This window comes from Pristiophorus japonicus, chromosome 4 (genome assembly GCF_044704955.1).
Source record: "Pristiophorus japonicus isolate sPriJap1 chromosome 4, sPriJap1.hap1, whole genome shotgun sequence".
Taxonomy (NCBI): Eukaryota; Metazoa; Chordata; class Chondrichthyes; family Pristiophoridae; genus Pristiophorus; species Pristiophorus japonicus.
The window spans coordinates 250,981,793-251,002,498 of NC_091980.1; the positions used below are offsets into that span (position 1 = coordinate 250,981,793).

The 20,706-nt window shown below is 44.2% G+C and overlaps 1 protein-coding gene across 2 annotated transcripts in view; it reads right to left on the minus strand.

Moving 5' to 3' along the window:
• aspg (asparaginase homolog (S. cerevisiae)) overlaps positions 1–20,466 on the minus strand; it is a 126,128-nt gene extending 105,662 nt beyond the window's left edge. For both annotated transcript variants that reach the window (XM_070879276.1, XM_070879275.1), the window contains exons 1-4: positions 20,180–20,466; positions 7,821–7,950; positions 5,971–6,079; positions 4,065–4,190 (exon numbers count right to left, since the gene is read on the minus strand). In XM_070879276.1, the coding sequence (XP_070735377.1) occupies positions 4,065–4,190; positions 5,971–6,079; positions 7,821–7,950; positions 20,180–20,456 (642 nt within the window). In that variant the 5' untranslated portion in view covers positions 20,457–20,466. The remainder of the gene's footprint in view (positions 1–4,064; positions 4,191–5,970; positions 6,080–7,820; positions 7,951–20,179) is intronic.
• Between the last annotated feature and the right edge of the window lie 240 nt (positions 20,467–20,706).

Consider the following 20,706-nt stretch of genomic DNA (forward strand, 5'->3'; position numbering starts at 1 on the left):
GGTGAGAAGAATTCATTTGTTTTCAATACAGTGAGGACATAGGGCAAGAACGCAGTGTGTAATTGTACACATGCAGCATATCTGCTACATAACATGAGCATCAACAGGATCAACCTGTTTACAGATCAATCATTTGACCTTTGGTTTTATTCTAGTCTCTGCTAAACAACAGCAAATACTTGGATGGAAGCTGAGCAAAAGAATGGTTTGATTCAAGTGCAACCTGGTTCCAGGTTCTAGCAGGTGCCTACTACAGCAGCAAGAGTTCGTAGAGGGGCCCAGGAGAGGCGAGAGTTTGGGGCCCAGGAGAGGCGAGGGCCCAGGGGCAGCACGGGCCAGCCCACACTGCGATATGTGTGCGCACTAGATTCGTGCAGCAGAGCTGGTCTCCAGTCGTCTTGGTTAATCCTCATCATTGAGCCAAGACCTAGCTCTGTCAAGCCCGTGTGGTGGCTGGTGTGCAACGGTCACCACACGTTAAAAAAATCCTCGCACAGGCATCTTCCACCCTTCAAGATGTAGTTCGGGATCCGGAATATTAGATCCTTCATTGAAACACCTATGAACTCATCCCTTTTCAGCGTGGAAGAAAGACATCCTCGTTTCGAAGGACTGCCTATGATGATGACTGGAAAATACAGTTCCCCTACCACACCTATTCAAACTAAGAGCACTGGACGACAAACGCCTCGAATTTCTGCGAGGTCTCCCGATCTCCCACTATAACTTCGGTGAAAACCATGAAGAAATGGCAGAATAAAGTTTCCTCCAATCTTCTGCTGAAATTCCACGCCCCCCCCCCTCCCCCCGCACCTTCCCGCCCTTCAATCTCTGAGGTACTGGCAACTAGTAAGATTCCACCTATTTGGAGGGAGACTAAAATAATGGCCCTCCTGAAGCAGGGGAAGAATGCTTGTGAAGCCTCCGGCTACCACCCGATCTCTTTACTTTGCATTTGTTATAAAGTGCTGGAGAGGCTACTACTCCACAGACTAGTCCCCCATTATCAAGCCAACCATCCCTAAGGAGCAAGAGGGCTTCCGGAGCGGCCATAACTACTGCGAGCAAGTGGTAGCTTTAACAACGCACATCGAAGCATGCTTCCAGCGTCAGCTCAAGACCGCTGTAGCACTCATGGACCTGTCAGCGGCCTATGGCACAGTATGGAAACATGGACTGCTTTTCAAGCTCTCCACCATTTTACCCTGCAGAACAATGATCCATCTTCTCAACTCCATGCTTAGGCAACCGATGCTTCCGTGTACACTCTGGCACCCAGAAGAGCAGATATAGGACACTGAACAACGGACTCCCACAGGGTTCTCTCCTGGCACCCATGTTATTCAATATTTACACTAGTGATCTGCCCAAAACAGAGTCCCATAAGTCTGTATATGCTGATGACATTGCCTTGGCCACGCAAAACACGAATCTATCCATCACCAATGAGACCTTGACCAGTGATTTACAGAGGATGGAGGCCTCCTTCTGCTAATGGCGACTCCAGCCAAACCCGCAAAAGACCGTCACCTCGACATTCCATCTCAACACCCATCAAGCAAACCAAGCTTTGAAAGTCTCCTTTTGAGGCACAGAGGTAAACCATGCCAAAAACCCTCCTATTTAAGAGTCACGCTTGATCACACCCTGTCATATAGACAACATCCCCAGAACCTTGGGAAGAAACTAAATAGGGTCAACTTGATCCAGAAACTCGCCGGATCCACATGGGGAGCAAATGCTCAAACCCGCCGTATGGCAGCACTCGCCCTAGTGTACTCTACAGCGGAGTACTGCTCTCCGGCACAGCTATCAAGTCCACCTGTAAAATCCGTTGATGTCCAGCTGAATTCTACTATGAGAATTATCACCGGTACGCTTTTATTGACACCAACACTTTGGCTCCCCGTGCTTGCAAACATCACACCGCCACACCACAAATATGCAGTCTCCAAAGAATACAACCGCTACACCAACAAAGACATGCTGATCCAGGCCGACTTGAACAAGCTACCACCAACCCGTCTCAAATCTAGGAAGCCATTTTGGACCGTCGCCGAAGCCCTTCAGCGATTTCCCCGTAGCCTTGATGACCGACAGCGAAATGCCTCGAAGAACTGCAACATACGGAATGGATTCCTTATAGAGAACCCCACAATACAACTTGCAGGATCAGACCTTCTTCGCAAACAGTGGACAACCATCAACCGCCTCAGAACTGGTCATGGTAGGTGCTGCCACCTTTTCCATAGGTGGAAGATTAAAGCATCCCCATCATGAGACTGTGAAGCTCCTGGAGCACATCATTGAGCAGTGCCCTCGGAGGAAGTTTGCAGGCAGCCTGTGGGATATCCACACTGTTACACCGGAAGCTGTGGCCTGGATATCCAACTTGGATATTGACGTTTAATTAGCTTTGCTACTGTTGTGTATCTGTAAAGCATGCACTCCCATGTTCCGCCACCAGGGAGTGCATCTCCTGAAGTCCCAAGGGATCCCAGCATCCCTTGGGAGCACTGTATATAAGCTGGCCCCTAAGGCATGTTACTCACTCTGGAGTGTCTTAATAAAGACTGAGGTCACTGTTGCTTTAACCTCCCTGTGTGCAGCCTCATCTGTGTTAGGAACACAATAGCTACTACCATACGAAAGGGGGGACAACTCCATAGAAATTCCCCCCCACCCAAATTCTCCTGCTAAGCACACACATAGTAGAGTTTGGTCATTTGTGCCTCACAGAGTTTAATTTCTCTAGCCCAAAGAACAGTTATCTACTTTTTGCCAACTTTTAAAATGAAGTCCACATAAATGCTGCGGCTACAAAAGCAGGTCAGAGGTTAGGTATTCTGCAACGAGTGTCTCACCTCCCGACTTCCCAAAGCCTTTCCACAATCTATAAGGCACAAGTCAGGAGTGTGATGGAATACTCTCCACTTGTCTGGATGAGTGCAGCTCCAACAACACTCAAGCAGCTCAACACCATTCAGGACAAAGCAGCCCATTTGATTGGCACCCCATCCTCCACCTTAAACATTGCGGCTGCAGTGTGTACCATCTACAAGATGCACTGTAATAACTTGCCAAGGCTTCGTCGACAGCACCTCCCAAACCCACGACCTCTGCTACCTATAAGAACAAGACCAGCAGGGAAAACCACCACCTGCAAGTTCTCCTCCAAGTTAAACACCATTCTGACTTGAAAATTTATCGCCGTTCCTTCATCATCGCTGGGTCAAAATCTTGGAACTCCCTCCCCAACAGCACTGTAGGAGTACCTTCATCACACGGATTTCTGCAGTTCAAAAGGTGGCAGCTCACCTCCACGACCTTCACAAGGGCAATTAGGAATGGGCAATAAATACTGGCCCTGCCATCGATGCCCACATCCCTGGAAAATGTTTTTTTAATTTCTTTTTTTAAACGACCAGTGCAATAGTTGTAATTTAACAATAAATCTTTGATGCAGCACTAACTATTTTAATGATACCAAAATATGTTTCAGTGCTTCTAAGTTCTAACATCTCAAGATGGTCATAGGGCAGGTTTTAAATATTAGCGCTGAAGATAAATGTTAAATCAGTAACTAACACTAGAAATAAACAGGTAACATCAGTGGTTTGTACCTGTGAGACAAGAATACTGTTAATAATTTAATTCGTTATTCTAAACTGATTCTTGCCAATGGGTAAAATATTTCCATTCTACGAAGACCAACCTCTGACATCTGGCCTATGCATCGAGTGCTGTTAAGAAAATGTTAATATATAACAAGTGCACAATGCGAGCGTTATTTCCGATAACACTACTGCCATTCCAGTTGGGTAGAAGCAATAAAGAGATCTCTTGAAAATTAAGCTCAGCAAAAATCATAAGCATATAGGAAATACCATAAACAAAATCGATACTGTTTGTCTTACTGATGATTTATAAGGGTTAAATCCATTTACAAATTCTACGGTTGCACAATATTATACATGCAATGTGTGAAATCTAAATCACCGCATCCTTTTCCTTGCAAATGTCGGACAGTCAGTAAAGTCTCAGTCTAAAGCATCGCAACTTACCTGAGAGCCAGTCAAGATGATGGTCTTTCCTTGGTTCTCACACATGAATGAAAGGGCTGAAGCAGTGTAAGCCATAGTATCTGTGCCATGAAGGATCACAAAACCATTGTACTGTTGGTAGTGAGTCTGAGGGTGAGAATAACATAAAGCTTAGAGAGCAGTAGTTCTGTCAGAATGGTATCTAATCTACTCAAGGAATCGGGCAGCAGCAGATTGGTTTGTTGGGAATAGAATAGATGTCAAATTTTACTCCAGCATTGAGTAAATCCCCATTTCATCCTTCATGTTATACATTCTAATAGTGCTGATAAAAGAGAGCGGACAAAACCAGCACAATGATAATATAGTACTTCATGTTGACCGTTTGAGGCCTAGGGTACTGTTTTTTTTCTTAAACAATACAACACTTTTTGGACCCGAAATCTGCAGTGACCACATCTAATGCAAGTGCTAGGATGCACTCACCTGGGACCTCTGGTGCTGACCCAGCCAAAATCTGCCTGCTTAATATACACAGCACTACTGGGTATACCCGCCTGCCACAAGATGGCGCAACATGTAGAAAAGTGGCTGACTGGGGAGTTGGGGGGATTGTCAGGATCCTCTCAGAAAGAAAGCAACAGTGCCTGCATTGGCCCACTTTGTAGAGGGATCGCAGTTAAATAATTTTAAATACTTTTTCAATTGGGGGTCCAGACCACAATCCCAGCCTGGAGCTCCAGGTGAGGCCCACGTGCTCCATTTGGGGGACCAGGAGCTTTCCAACTGAGAAACGTGAGAGTACCTGGCATTGGACATCACTGCACCTCCCCACCCCCACACCCCACCCAAGCCCTGTTCCTTCCTACACCATTGGCCTGTGAAGGGGAAGATGGAGTCTCCATCCATTACAAAGCCACATGGAATCTCCATTGCAAACATGCATATCTGGGTCCTGTCCCATTTGTCGTTCTATTGGTGCACACTTGCTCGAGTTACAACAGATGTGCGATACAAGGGTTGTGGATTTTTGGCTTCTTTATATTTATTCAGAGATGTTGCTAATATCTGTTTTTATATTGCTAAATGTCATCTTACAATGTTTTAAAAATGTAAAATAAAATCCAATTAAAAATGTTTATTCAGTAAAATCACTATGCAGATAATATGATGCTAAACTGTTATCACTACGTTTAGATCAGTAAAACTGGTATTGTCTGAAAAGTAGATATTTCACCAAGATCTTGTACACAAGGGAAGCTCTTTGTCTAACCAGAAAATTATGCAAGAGATTCAATCAATAACCACACCGAGATCTTTTCTGACCCTATTGATACAGAATCATTGCATACTGTACTTGTTCATTTGAAGTTAAAGATGGAACAGAATTTTCAGGATACAAAGATAAAACTGCAGTGTTCGAGTTTTAAAATCTTTCATGACATGATGGCCCAGCAGCTTTGTTGGGGTAGACCAGATAAAAACCTAGGGCTCAAAATTGCTGCTTTCCTGTTGACCGCGAAGGCTATTAGTCTCTCTGGGATGGATTAGCTTTGTGCTGCAATGTCTTTGGGGCCTTTGGAAGGCTCAGTACAGAACTCATGTCTCCCGTAATGGGATCCACTGGACCCAAGAGTGGTATGCTGGAATGGAATTCCCCGCCACATCCCCAAGCTACTGCTGGGATTGAAGATGCAGAAGTCCCCTCTCCCCCACCACATCAGGTTTACAGAGAGAGTTCAACTGGGACAGAGACCTAGCGCATCCAGGTTTTGCCTAAAATTCCTTTCCGATAGCAAGAGATTTGCCTGAGGTACACATTCCCTCACTTCAAGAATATCAGGCCTTTACCGTTTTGCTTACATGACTATTTAGCTCATCTGCAAAATCCTCTAATCTGAGATACTTGACCCAAGTCTCAAATTACCTGTATATCAACAGCAATTTTAGCCCAATCAACTGTGGTCATGTTGCAAGAGTCCAGCAAAGGTGAATATTCAATTACCGAATATACAATCCTTTTGTGCGACCAACAACTGTAAACAGAATAAAAAGCGAGATTTTCATTTGTAACATGGGATAATGTTTAAAACCTACTCAATGTCAATTAATAGGTCATTAACTAAGTCTCGTGTATGCAGCATATCAATCTTGACAATAAGTGTCACTGAAATCCTGGTGTGCTCCCCCCTTCACTAACACACCATGTAATTCTTTTTAGCCATCTATTGTCTCTTAATTAGCAGTCACCTTTGAATATTTCGTCAATATTAAATATTTAACTGTGTCAATAGTATTAAGCAAGTGGTAGGTGTACGGTGTACATTTTTAGTCTCCTTACCTAAGGAAGGATATACTTGCCTTAGAGGGCGTGCAATGAAGGTTCACTAGACTGATTCCTGGGATAAGGGGATTCTCCTAGGAGAAGAGGTTGAGTAGACTAGGCCTATATTCCCCAGAGTTTAGAAGAATGAGAGATGATCTCATTGAAACATATAAAATTCTTAAGGGGCTTCAGAAGCAGGGGTCACAGTCTCAGAATAAGGGGTCGGTCATTTATGATTGAGATGAGGCGAAATTTCTTCACTCAAAGGGTTGTGAATCTTTGGACTGATCTACCCTAGAGAGCTGTGGATGCTCAGACATTGAGTATATTCAAGACAGAGATCAATAGATTTTTGGATACTATGGGACTCAGCAGATATGGGGGTAGTGCAGGAAGGTGGAGGTGAGGTAGAAAGAAAGACTTGGATTTATATAGCGCCTTTCATGACCACCGGATGTCTCAAAGCTAATTACGTACTTTTTGGAGTGTAGTCACTGTTGTAATGTAGAAGATCAGGTATGATCTTATTGAACGACGGAGGAAGCTTGAAGGGCCAAATGGCCTACTCTTGCTCCTATTTCTTATGTACTTAATGTAAAACTGCTGTCTTAATTCCTGTTTGAATAACATTGGTGAATGTGTGATAATCCCTCACGATGAGTATAATCAAGCACTTCATTGTTTATAAAGTTGTTGACAGGATCAACAATTCCCTTGATCAAGCCCTTCAGTGGAAAAAAAAACCTTGATATAGGACCATCAACCAAAAGAACAATACAACCATCTCTCTGGGTAACTTCCATCTATCACCTCACTTTCAAACATATGGGGTTTACGAAGTTGGTTGAGGTTGAAGGTTGCATACGAATACATACATCCCTTTCAATGCACCTAACTCTGGTGACATCAAATGTCAGCTTCAAACTAGGAATAATTTATACTTTATAAAATTAGAAAATAGTGTGGAAAGCATCCTCTAAATGCAGGGGATTTGTTTTGCCATGTACCCTGTTGCAACAAAATTAGCTGTGGCGACACTGAAGTGAGGAACAAATGATACATTCTATTTTGGAAGAATATTGGCCAGGACACCAAAATAATTCTCTGCTCTCCTTTTAATAGTGAAATGGATCTTTAACCACCTTAAAAATGTAAAGTTTCATTCAAAGGAAGCCAACTCCAACAATGCAGTACTCCCTCAATACTGCATTGAAGTGATAGCCTTGATTATGCATTCAAGTCCTGGTGTGGGGCTTAAACCCATCACCTTCAGATTGAGAAGCAAGAGTTCTATGAACCGAGCCAAGCTGAATGTCGAATCTGTACCAAATTGCCCTAAATGAGTCAGATCTGGATATAAACCAGTTCAACATTATCCTGCCTAGAATTTGGATTGCTAAAGTTCAGTATTTCCTGAGTTTGACAGCAGAAAGGAAATAACAATTACTTACGGAAGAACCAAAATATTTTCTGGCGAGTCATAAGAGTCATAAAGCTTAGTTTGTTGAGCATAATCTTCATCATGTAGGCCTGGCAGTTTTCGAAGGGCATTGACAAAGGCATTCTGTTGTGGTGCAAGTACTAAAGGCAAAGAAAATAAAGCAAATATAAATTTGTAACCAAAAGCAATGGTCATACTTGCTTCCTTTACAAAGCATTTAATGGTTGTTCTACTTATCTATCCACACAGATGTGTTTAGTTTTGGAACTGCCACATTTATGGGTTATTTTCTATGGAATATATACAAGATAATAAAATAAAGTGCCAATAACAAGCAGTCATGTCTCGAGCAGCTTTCAATTGAAATAGTATTAAAATCCAGTAAAATTCCCTTAACGAGCATGTTAAGTGCACCTTTTTGCTGTTTTCCCACACATTAACTTTAGTGTTCTGTTTCACCAGCTTGTCACTCAATCTCTTGTTCTTCGGGCCTTTTGTGGATATGCACATCAAAATCAGCAAGAGAGAAATCATACAGGTACAGTACACATGCAACATTAGAATGAGGAAGAGACTGACACGCTTTATTCCCAGCTATTTGGAGCAGTCATTGAAGCCAAGCACCAGAGGTGAAAGTACAGCGGCTCACCTAACTCACAACTTGAACTTTAATTACATCAATTATTGTAAAACAGTGTATAGATATCATACCTTTATGCACTGGAACAAAATATTGTTTGCTAGTTAGTGCAAAAGTCATGGATGGCACAATAAAACAGGTGCATGCAAGTGGATCAATAACAAGGTGACTCCTCTATTCGCTAATACCAGCTAAGTTTCCATGGGGGTAATTCTAATCTAACTCATCGGGTGGGAAACCCACAGGATCAGATGGTATACCGGTTTTACACCCCAATTTACAAAATTGGGCATGGCTCAAAACCAGCATCAGTTCCCCGACGAGCAGGTTAGTGAAATTGTCCCCAATATCTCTGTTCCATCCTCATTTGTTCCCTTGCCAACTAGCTGGATTACACAGAACGTGGCAGTTGTGCTTTCCAACCCCAAAATTGGACAACCTGCAATCTGAGCTACTCTACCAAGTAATTTCGTATTCATTTTTGTTCAAAATGGCCACAGCTGTGTTTCTGACATCGGGACTAGGGGACAACTGGTCAGCTTTTATCATTGGAAAGTCAGTTCATACAAGATCTTAGTACACTTTATATCCCGGTACTGCAACTAGCAGAAATTAAGTTAGCTGATGATGGATCTCAGCCTATTTTACACCTTCTAAAATTCCAATCCAAAGTAGTAACATTGTTCACCATATGATGAAAAACTTCAATTAAGCAGCTGAAATTTATATATTGGAAATTTATTATAAAAATATCTGGGAGACATTTATGCTCCATGACCAGATTGTATGAATATAACAACATGATTTAATGCAATAATTAAGTATAATTCATATTTTATATCTGACCATAACTCTCAATTTATAACCACACATTACTTTTTTACTGTTACTTATTTTTAAATTAACAGGGAATAAGGATAGAAACATTTTAGTACTCTCAATTCATTTACGAGAGATAACTTTCCCATCTACCCAGAGATGCCAGCTTTAACTCCCCCAGTGAGGACTGAAATTTTAAAATGGACATATACATCTGCAGGGAAGCTCTACCAGCAACAGCACCAAAAGCTGGTTAACTGGTCATTTCTCTCACTGCTGTTTGCGGGACCTTGCTATGACCAAATTAACTGCCGTGTTTCCCTACAAAACAACAATAACTGCACTTTAAAAGTAATTCATTAACGGTCATAGTCAGTCTTAGACGGTCCCTCGAAACGAGGATGACTTGCTTCCACGCCAAGAAAGGATGAATTCACAGGTGTTTCAATGAAGGACCCGAACTACATCTTCAAGGGTGGGAGATGCATGTGCATGGATTTTTTTAACGTGTGGTGGCCGTTGCACACCACCCACCACACGGGCTTGACAGAGCTACGTCTTGGTCCAGTGGTAAGCGTGGAGGCCCTGACCTGCGTGAGAACACCAGCAGCAGGACGGAGCCATAAAAGGAGCGGAGGTGCAGCGGCCCGGGAGCAGTGTGGAGGCATACCACTTCAGGGAGCAGCGCGAGCTGGTGCAGGAGGGCAACGGCAGCGAAGAGTGATGTCATCAAGGTCCAGGTCGGTGATTGGAGCGTGGACAGATACAGCAGGAGCGGTGAGATCAGGGCGAAGGAACGGCGAGAGACTGTAGAGGGACACGATCGGGGCCCAAGGGAGGCGTGAGTTCGTGGCCAGGGGCAAACGGGCCAGCCCACACTGCGATGTGTGCGCGCACTAGGTCCGTGCAGCAGAGCTGGTCTCCAGTCGTCATTAACGGTAAAGTGCTACAGGAAGCCCTGAGGAAGACAGGTACTATATAAATACACGCTCATTCTTTCTTTTTTATTGCCAAGCTATTTTCAATCCAAATAATGACTCTGTCTTTAATTCCATAAGCCTCAACCTTCCTTAAAAGTTGCAAATGTGAAATTTTATCAAGTAACCTTTTAAAAATGCGGACAAATTAAATCTACGATATGGACTTCGCCGACTATGATAGCTACCTTTTCAAAGAATTTCAGCATATTAGTGGGATATGGACTTTTGATTCTAAATCCAAGCTAACTATGCTCTGTGTTCTTTAGATAAGCAAATGCACCATTCTTCAAATGTTTAAAAGCAACTTTCATATTAGTCTATATGGTCTATAAAGACATGTAGGGGACCAAATTTCTCCTGTTGATAAATTTACAAAATATTCAATTTGAGTACAAAATGGAAAGTTATTGACTAGAAGAACTTCACTGCCTTAATTTCATGAGTATCTTCCAAACATATGTTGCACATTTGGGTCCAAAGTCTTGAACCGAAATGATTGGTTCTGTATTTAGATTTTCATTAAATGATTAATTTATTCAAGACTTGTGAAGAATATGTCAGCATTTTCTGAAATTCTACAACATCACTTTATCACCTTGAGGACATAATTGGTCTTTGCTATAGCTTTAAAAACATTCTTCAGGTTAGATGTTGTTTTCTGCAGTCTAATATCACGCGTGAATATCAAGGTCTTAAAGCATAGTACTTTCCTTGTCCATGCGACAACTGGCAGAAGAAATTTTTATATCTGAAGCCACTAATGTCACATGCCAAAACCCATTCTTAGTGTCAGTCTTGGCTCAGTGATAGAACTCTTGTCCTCAATCCAAATATGACAGCCAAGAGAAATACACCTGTGACTCACCGTGAGCGATGCCACCCTCTCTCTCCTAGCCCTGCTCCCTCCTAGTATTTGGTATTTTTTTTAGTGTGGAGCCCAACATTTGTTTTTAAGTAGAGCTCTACTGTTTCTTTTTAACTCCTACTTCAGGTGGTCTGTTCAATTTTAGCTCTCTAAGTGTTTGTGGGTTTTCCTTAAGTGTTAGTCCAGGTATTTGTATTTTTCTTCGTGTTACTCCAGTGCTTGTGTTTTTAAGTCCAGCTGAGCTACTTTCGTTTAAGTCCCTTCACCCAGTGCTTCTATTTGTTTTTGTCTTGATCCTGCTCTAGCGGGTTTTTTACACCACCTCCTGGGGCTGGAATTTCAGGTCACTTGTGACCCTCCACGGCAAAAAATGGGGTGGTCAGCTGTTTTTCGCCCGGTCGCGATCCTCGGCTCGGTCTTTGCGGCGGCGTTAGAAGCACGGAGAGCGGCGGCAGGTGTGCGACGGCTCACATTGCGACACCGCTGTGACGTTCGACAAACACCCGAACCGTAGGCTGTGAAACCCGCCCGCGGTCCAGCCCCGCCGGCCGCAGTGAGTTGGATAAACTGTAAAAGAGGTAAGTTAAAGTTTTTATTTTTTTATATTTTTGCAGCGATTTGTGAGGTAAGGGTGTTGGCAATGTTTTTGGAATTTTCACACCCCATCCTCCCAAGGCCTCTCTCGGAGTGCTCTCAGCCCCGCACTAAAGTTGTCGAGATTCACATTTTTGCACCACGAAAATAGTTCAGTGCCTCCCTTTGCGCTGCGGCGCAGACCCCAAATGATGAAAGTTAAGTAATTAATCGCCAACGTTAATTGGCCGGTAAATTTCACACTCCGCCTCCAGCCCTATGTGTTTGTTCCTTTTTAATTGGAGCATTTTTTGCTCTTTTTGGTCCAGATCCCAATTTTATTCTTCTTTTCTATCCAAGTCTACATGCCTTTAAATCTCCCAAGACTCTCCATCCTAGTGTTACAAATATATTAATTTTTAGCTTTCCTCCCTACTGTTTCCCTCATCATTCTCTTTATCATAACCACCCTAACTCCCTTTCCTGCTCATCCCATTTATCTCTTTTGTGATCACCACCACCAAATTCTTTGGTATCCCTAACTTCCCAATACGTTTCTCACTTAACACTTACCACCACAATCACTTTTCCACTCAATCTCTCGACATCGACACTGTTTCATTGGGCTCAAGTTTCAGACCCCAGCTAGAACGGCGCAGATCAGAGAGGCCCGCCTAATTTGTAGAACAAAAATTGCGCCGAATACTTACCTCGCAATTCTCAGATACTTGTAGGCCCATTTCCAGCTCGGCGCGGTGCAGCAGGAGCTGCTGGGGGCGGAGCTACAGGCTTGCGCCAAAAACAGTGCCGTCAGCTGTGCGCGTGCGCAGTAGCTCCCGGCCCTCCCAGCGCGTCCTGTCTCCGGGCAATGACCCTATCCCGGGCCGAGTGGCCTGATACATCTTACCTCGTCAGCGGGGCCTGCCCACCCGGCATCTCGCTGGGGGCGGGCCCCGCCTGTAGTGTCGTCGGCGTCTTCTGCGTGCGGGCCCCGCCCAAAGTCCTCGGCGGGGACGTTCAGCTCCACTCTCGCTCTCTCTCTCTCTCTCTTCTCTTCCCCTCCCCTCCCCCCTCGCTGTCAGAAACACAGAGAGACACTGACAGAGACAGAATGAGACACACTGACAGAGTCAGTGAGAGACACTGACAGAGACAGAGGGCCCAAGTTTTGGGTGAAGTTGCTCCTTGTTTTTTGGAGCAACTAGTTTAGTTTGGAGTATGTTAGAAATTGCAATTCTCGGATATTAGTTTGCTCCAGTTCTAGTGAGTTAGTTTAGATCAATAGAAAATAGAAGTCCTACCTTTATGTGAAGGGAAGGTGTCTCGGTCAGTGTCTCTCTCTCTCTCTCTCTGTATCAGGCAGTGAGGGGTGCGGGGTGGTGTGTGTCTGTGTGTGTGTGTATGTGTGGGAGTGGGGGTATGTGTGTGTGTGGGGGGGGTGGGAGAGGGGTGGGTGCGTGTGGGGGGGTGGGTGCGTGCGTGTGGGGGGGTGGTGCGTGTGGGGGGGGTGGTGCGTGCGGGGGGGGGGTGTGTGTCTGTGGGGTGGGGGAAGAGGCTGGAAGAAGGCACCCCTGCTCTCTCCTCCGGCCGTTCGATCATTGAGTGCCCCCCAACCCACGCTCCTCCATCCCTGTTGCCTCGCTCCCCCACTCCCCACCCCGGTTACCACGCTCCCCCCCCACCCCGGTACCCACGCACCCTCCCCCCGCCTTCCCCCTCCTCCCTTCTCCTTCTCCTCCTCCCCCGCCCCTCCTCCTCCCCCCCTCCTCCCAGTACCCACTCCCCGTCCTCCCGGTACCCACGCACCCCCAAGCCATTGCGCAGGCGCACATGCTCCAACGCGCCTGCGCAATGCTGCCGGCACTGACAAGGCGGCATGATCCCTAGCCCCGCCCCCCTGCAGGCAGGCTCCTCCCCAGGGAGACTACGCTGCGCCACGCCACGGTCCAGGAGGACCGGAGAATTGCTGCAGAATATTCCGGCGCAACTTCGAGCCCAGGCAGGTCACGTAAGTCTTGGAGGTACGCCGTTTTCACCAGATGCCGAAACTTGGGCCCAGAGAGAAGACACTGGGGGAGGGCCCCGTCCCAGCACGCTGTTGAAGGGCTCCCGGTGCTGCAGTAAGTGAGTAGAAATAATGTTTTATTTCTTGATGGATTTTTTTATTTTTAATTTTTTTTAATTTTATTGGTTGATTTATTGATTTATTTATCATTTATTTTTGATGATGGCTCTTTATTTGTAAAAGTGAAGTGTTTAATGTTTGTAAACTTCCTTCTCTCTCCCCCCCATCGCTCATTCCCTACACCTGATTTCTCAGTGTAGGCAAGGTTTTTCTGAGCGTACAAAAATCTACACTTACTCCATTCTAAGTTAGTTTGGAGAAGTTTTCGCTGCCTAAACTTGCAAAACAAGCGTAAGTGGCTGGTAGCGCCCCCTTTTGAAAAAAAACTGTTCTAAAATGAAACTATTCTAACTCACTAGAACTGGAGCAAACTAAATGCCGAGAATTGCAATTTCTACGATGCTCCATTCTAAACTAGTTGTTCCAAAAAAATAGGAGCAACTCAGGCCGAGATATGAGCCCTTTATCACTACACAGACCAAACTACCCATCCTTCATCGCTCACATATCCAGCTTCACACTTAGATTCGAGCCTTTAGATAAACCAACACTCACATAAGCTACTTATTGTATGATATATATTTATTTCAAATCATTTTCAACATTTTGTACATATTATACAAAACTTTATATACATACATGTATACAATGTTACATATATAAATACACATTACAATGCAATTTTATATATTTCAGATTAATATTACTCAGATTTCCCATTTTCCCTAAACCGCTTTAAAACTCTTCAATTGTACAATTTTATCGCAATTTCCAATTACTTGCATTCACTTTAAATACAATTTCTATATAGCACACCACAATAACACATTGTCTATTATACCATATAACGCTTCTGTCCTTATCAATATAAATTGGTCAAATTGGCAGATGATACTAAACTAGGAGGGGCACGAAATTCCGAAGTGGCAGCTCAGAAATTATACAATAAGCTGGCCAAAAAATGTAAGTGGGCAGAGCAGTGGCACTTGAAAATGTAGAGAAGAGCCACATACTTGATTACTATTGTTTAAGGTCTGAGCTTTTCCTAGTTTCTATACATGGCTAGACTTTCGCCTTCATTTTTGGCAATACAGCTGTTTTTTGGTGAAAAATCGCCCGGCGAAAGTTTCCTCTTTATTTTTTAAAGAGTTCCGCCCACATTTTGAAAAGACCGTCGGGGAACAAACCGCCCACATGCATCTGCGTGAACCACCGAGAAAACCGCCAGGATCTAAGTTTTGCCTCAATGGAAACCGCCCACGAAAAGCTGCCTGAAACAGGGTGGTAGGCGAGTACCCTGCAAAGAAAGGCAAGTTAAAGGTTTTTTATAATTACTTTTAAAATTCTAAAACGGCGATTACGTTAAAAAGTGTCGAGAATTTTTAATAAGTTTTTATTTTTTGTTTAAGTGGAAAAATATCTTTTGAGTTTCCCCCCCTCCCTAGGCCCAACCGCAGCCTATGACTAAATTTTAAGTACTTACCGTCCATTCTGGTAAGAACCGCCTGTTTCACCTAGTTTCATCTTTAACCATCGAGAATCTTGGTGCAAGATCCATTTTCTCGCCGGGCGATATTTTTTACCTTTATTATGGAAATTTTCACCAGCGTTAGTTGCAGAACATTAGCGGTGTTTCTGGGCGGCAATTGGGCAGGTGAGGGGCTTTAGGGAAAGTCTAGCCCTATATCTTTTGGAACTCTTTTAAAAAGCTGAGAGATGCTACTATTTATGCTTTTTTGTGCAATTTATTACATCGCTTCTCCCTAGAGGGTATTATGCATCAATGCTCCCACAATATGTGTCTGCACCTATCATCATCAGTCTGTCAGGAGAAGCGAAAGTCACACCTGTGCCGTAAAATCAGCATACATTGTTAGAGAATGCAAGAGAGGCTTAAAGTCGGTCAGATTTTCCTCGTCCTAGCTCCTAGGAAATTAGCTCTTCCCCAGGGACATTAAAGAGGAAAATGGACAGAGACACCCTTCGAGTTAATTGAAACATTCAGGATCTTCTGGCTGCTGTAATTGCATTTCCTCACCAATTTTTAAACGCATGCAATGGGCACGGGTAGGACTACGCTTGGAATACAACTGGGCCAGGAAAATGGGTCACATAAGGATAATCACAGGCAGCTGCTTTTTACAGTTCCAGTGCACCATATATGATATGGATTGAGGATTGGTTGACAGACTGAAAACAGAGAGTAGGAATAAACCGGTCTTTTTCGGGTTGGCACACTGTAACTAATGGGGTTCCGCAAGGATCCGTGCTTGGGCCTCAGCTATTCACAATCTATATCAATAACTTGGATGAGGGGACCAAATGTAATATGTCCCAAGTTTGCTGATGATACAAAGCTAGGTGGGAATGTAAGTTGTGAGGAAGATGCAGTGAGGCTTCAAGGGGATATAGACAGGGAGTGGACAAGAACATGGCAATTGGAATATAATGTCAATTGTGAAGTTAGCCACTTTGGTAGGAAAAATAGCAAAGCAGAGTATTTATTGGACAGCATTTATTGATCATTCCTACTTTCCTTTGAGAAGGTGGTGATGGGACTTCTATTTGACACACTGCAGTCTGTGTGGTGAAGGTACTCCCACAATGCTGTTAAGGAGGGAGTTCCAGGATTTTGACACAGCAACAATGAACATAAGAACGTAAGAAATAGGAGCAGGCGTAAGCCATAAGGCTCCTCGAGCCTCCTCCGCCATTCAATAAGATCATGGCTGATCTGATCATGGACTCAGCTCCACTTCCCCACCCGCGCCCCATAACCCCTTATCGTTTAAGAAACTGTCTATTTCTGTCTTAAATTTATTTAATGTCCCAGCTGCCACAGTTCTCTGAGGCAGCAAATTCCACAAATTCACAACCCTCAGAAGAAATTTCTCCTCATCTCAGTTCTAAATGGGCAGCCCCTTATTCTAAGATCATGCCCTCTAGTTCTAGTCCGCCCCATCAAAGGAAACATCCTCTCTGCATTCACCTTGTCAAGCCCCCTCATAATCTTATATGTTTCTACAAGATCATCTCTCATTCTTCTGAAGTCCAATGAGTAGAGGCCCAACCTACTCAACCTTTCCTCATAAGTAAGCCCCCTCATCCCCGGGATTAACCTAGTGAACCTTCTCTGATTGCCTCCAAAGCAAGTATATCCTTTTGTAAATATGAAACCAAAACTGCACGCAGTATTCCAGGTGTGGCCTCACCAATACCCTGTACAGCTGTAACAAGACTTCCCTGCTTTTATACTCCATCCCCTTTGCAATAAAGGCCAAGATTCCATTGGCATAAATCTCCGGCCTGCTCTAGTAGCTATGGCTTTTATTTACTCAATCTTGGCTCATGATGAGTGAATTTAATTGGCCCACCACACATTACTGCCTTACAGCAAGGCAGCAGTGAGTGAAATAAAGGCTAGTACAGCACTTTTTCATGTGGAACAGCAACACTCGGCTCCAGGGCACTCAAAAAGAAAAAAAGGACTTTATATAACATTATAAAGAGCCTTTAATGACCGGGTGTCCCAAAGCAATTTACAGCCAATGAAGTACTTTTTGAAGTGTGGTCACTGTTACAATGTAGGAAACATTGCAGCCAATTTGCGCACAGCAAGCTCCCACAAACAGCAATGTAATGATGACCAAATAATTTGTTTTTATGATGTTGATTGAGACTGGACACCGTGGATAACTCCTCTGCTCTTCTTTGAAATAGTGCCATAGGATCATTTACGTCCACGAGGGGGCGGACGGGGCCTCGGTTTAATGTCTCATCCGAAACCTGACACCTCCAACAGTGCAGTGCTCCCTCCTCATTATTGCACTGGAGTGCCAGCCTAGATTTTTGTACTCAAGTCTCTAGAGTGGGACTTGAATCCACAACCTTCTGACTCAGAGGCAAGAGTGCTACCCACTGAGCTAACAGGTGGCTACCGTTTACATCTGTCTGTAATGACACCTGACTGGCGCCATTAAATATTTACTAAGAACACAAGAAATAGGAGCAGGAGCCTCGAGTCTGCTCCGCCATTCAATAAGATCACGGCTGATCTGATCATGCATTCAGCTCCACTTCCCTGCCCGCTCCCCATAACCCTTTACTCCCTTATCGCTCGTAAAATCTGTCTATCTCCGCTTTAAATATATTCAATGACCCAGCTGCCACAGCTCTCTGGGACAGAGAATTCCACACATTTACAACCCTCAGAGAAGAAATTTCTCCTCATCTTAGTTTTAAATGGGCAGCCCCTTATTCTAAGACTATGTCCCCTAGTTTTAATTTTCCCTATGAGTGGAAATATCCTCTCTGCATCCACCTTGTCGAGCCCCCTCATTATCTTATTCTTCTGAACTCCAATGTGTATAGGCCCAATCTACTCATGTGTATAGGCCCAATCTACTCAACCCATCCTCATAAGTCAACTCCCTCATCTCCGAAATCAACCTAGTGAACCTTCTCTGACAGCCACCAATGCAAGTATATCCTTCCTTAAATACGGAGACCAAAACTAGGTGTGGCCTCACCAATACCCTGTACAGTTGTAGCAGGACTTCTCTGCTTTTATACTCTATCCCCCTTGCAATAAAGGCCAACATCCATTTGCCTTCCTGATTACTTGCTGCACCTGCATACTAACTTTGTGTTTCATGCACAAGGACCCCCAGGTCTCTCTGTACTGCAGCACTTTTTCTCATATTTTAAATTATAATTTGCTTTTCTATTATTTCTGCCAAAGTGGATAACCTCATTTTCCCATATTATAATCCACCTGTCAATTTTTTGCCCATTCACTTAGCCTGTCTATATCCCTTTGCAGATTTTTTGTGTCCTCCTCACAATTTGCTTTCCCACCCATCTTTGTATCATCAGCAAACTTGGCTACATTACACTTGGTCCTTTCATCCAAGTCATTAATATAGATTGTAAATAGTTGAGGACCCAGCACCGATCCCTGTGGCACCCCATTAGTCACTGTTTGCCAACCGGAAAATGACCCATTTATCCCGACTCTGTTTTCTGTTAGTTAGCCAATCCTCTATCCATGCTAATATATTACCCCCAACCCCATGAGCTTCTATCTTGTGTAGTAACCTTTTATATGGCATCTTATCAAATGCCTTCTGGAAATCCAAATACACCACATCCACTGGTTCCCCCTTATCCACACTGCTCGTTACATCCTCAAAGAACTCTAGCAAATTTGTTAAACATGATTTCCCTTTCATAAAACCATGCTGACTCTGCTTGATTGAATCATGCTTTTCCAAATGTCCCGCTACTACTTCCTTAATAATGGACCCCAGCATTTTCCCAACGACAGATGTTAGGCTAACTGGTCTATAGTTTCCTGCTTTTTGTCTGCCTCCTTTTTTAAGTGCCATTATCCCAGGTCGACTTTTGGATTTCATATCAAATACAGGATTCTGGACATTTTAGGGATACAACACATCTCAAGGCAGAGATTATGTAATTCAGTCCTTGAAGGGTGGCACTGGCCCTTTCGAATCATAGAATGGTTACAGCTCAGGTCGGAGGAAATTTGGCTCGTCGAGCCTGTGCCGGCTCTCTGCAAGAGCACCTCAGCTAGTCCCAATCCCCTGTCTTTTCTCTGTAGCCCTGCATTTGTTTTTCCTTCAGGTACTTATCTAATTCCCTTTTGAAAGCCACAATTTATCTGCCTCCACCACCTTTTCAGGCAGTGCATTCCAGATCCGAACCACTCGCTGCGTAAAAAAGTTCTTCCTCGTGTCGCCTTTGGATCTTCTGCTAATCACCTTAAATCTGTCCCCTCTGGTTTTCGACCCTCCCGCCAATGGGGACCATTTCTCTCTATCTACTCTGTCTGGACCTCATGATTTTGAGCACTTCTATCAAATCTGCTCTCAATTTTCTGTTCCAAGAAGAACAACCCCAACCTCTCCAGTCTATCCATGTAGCTGAAGTCCCTCATCCTTGGGACCATTCTTGAAAATCTTTTCTGCATTCTCTCTAAAGCCTTCACACCCTTCCTAAAATGTGCAGTGCCCGGAATTAGACACAATACTCCAGTTGGAACCGAACCAGTTTTTTAAATAAAGATTCATCATAACTTCCTTGCTCTTGTATTCTATGCCTCTATTGATAAAAGCCCAGGATCCCATATGCTTTGTCAATGGCTGTCCTACCACCTTCAACGATTTGTGTACATGTACCCACAGGTCTCTCTGTTCCTGCAGCCCTTTTAGAATTGAATATGGAAATCAGCCGATCAGGAAGGATGGCTCTGGCCCTTTATAATGGGAATCATCCCATGAAGGGTGGCTATGGCATATTATGTTTGCCGATCGTGTGCACGATCGCTGACTGGAGGTTTCTCACTCACCATTATCTCGGTACACCATGCCGATCGTCCCTCCGGTGTTTATCACCAGCACTGGAACCTCGCTTGGGCTCTTCGCAGACTCCACGCTGTAGCTGCTTGAGCGGCGCCGGCGTCTCAGTGCCTGGGCGCTGGCGGCCGGCCGGGACACTCGCGACCCATTGCGGACAGCGGAGCTCTCCGGGTCTAGCAGGTCGAGCCGGGTGTTGGACAGCGCGCTGGAGAGCGACGAAATGCTGGAACTGGAACCGGAACTCGGTAAATTGAACTTCTCCGCCATCAGAGCAAGAGCAGACTGAGGAACCAGGCGTCAAAACCAGGAGGAGAAACCAAAGGAGGCGGTGTGGGCAGAGCCAATCAAACCAGAGCCTGACGTCAGGAGGTAGTCAACACCCCCTCTCAATATACACCGTGCCTTCAAATCTTCATTATATACAGCCAACTCAGTGTGCACCGTGCATTTAATTCCCCGTTATATAGAACCAACTCAATATATACCATGCATTCAATTCTCCGTTATATAAACCGTA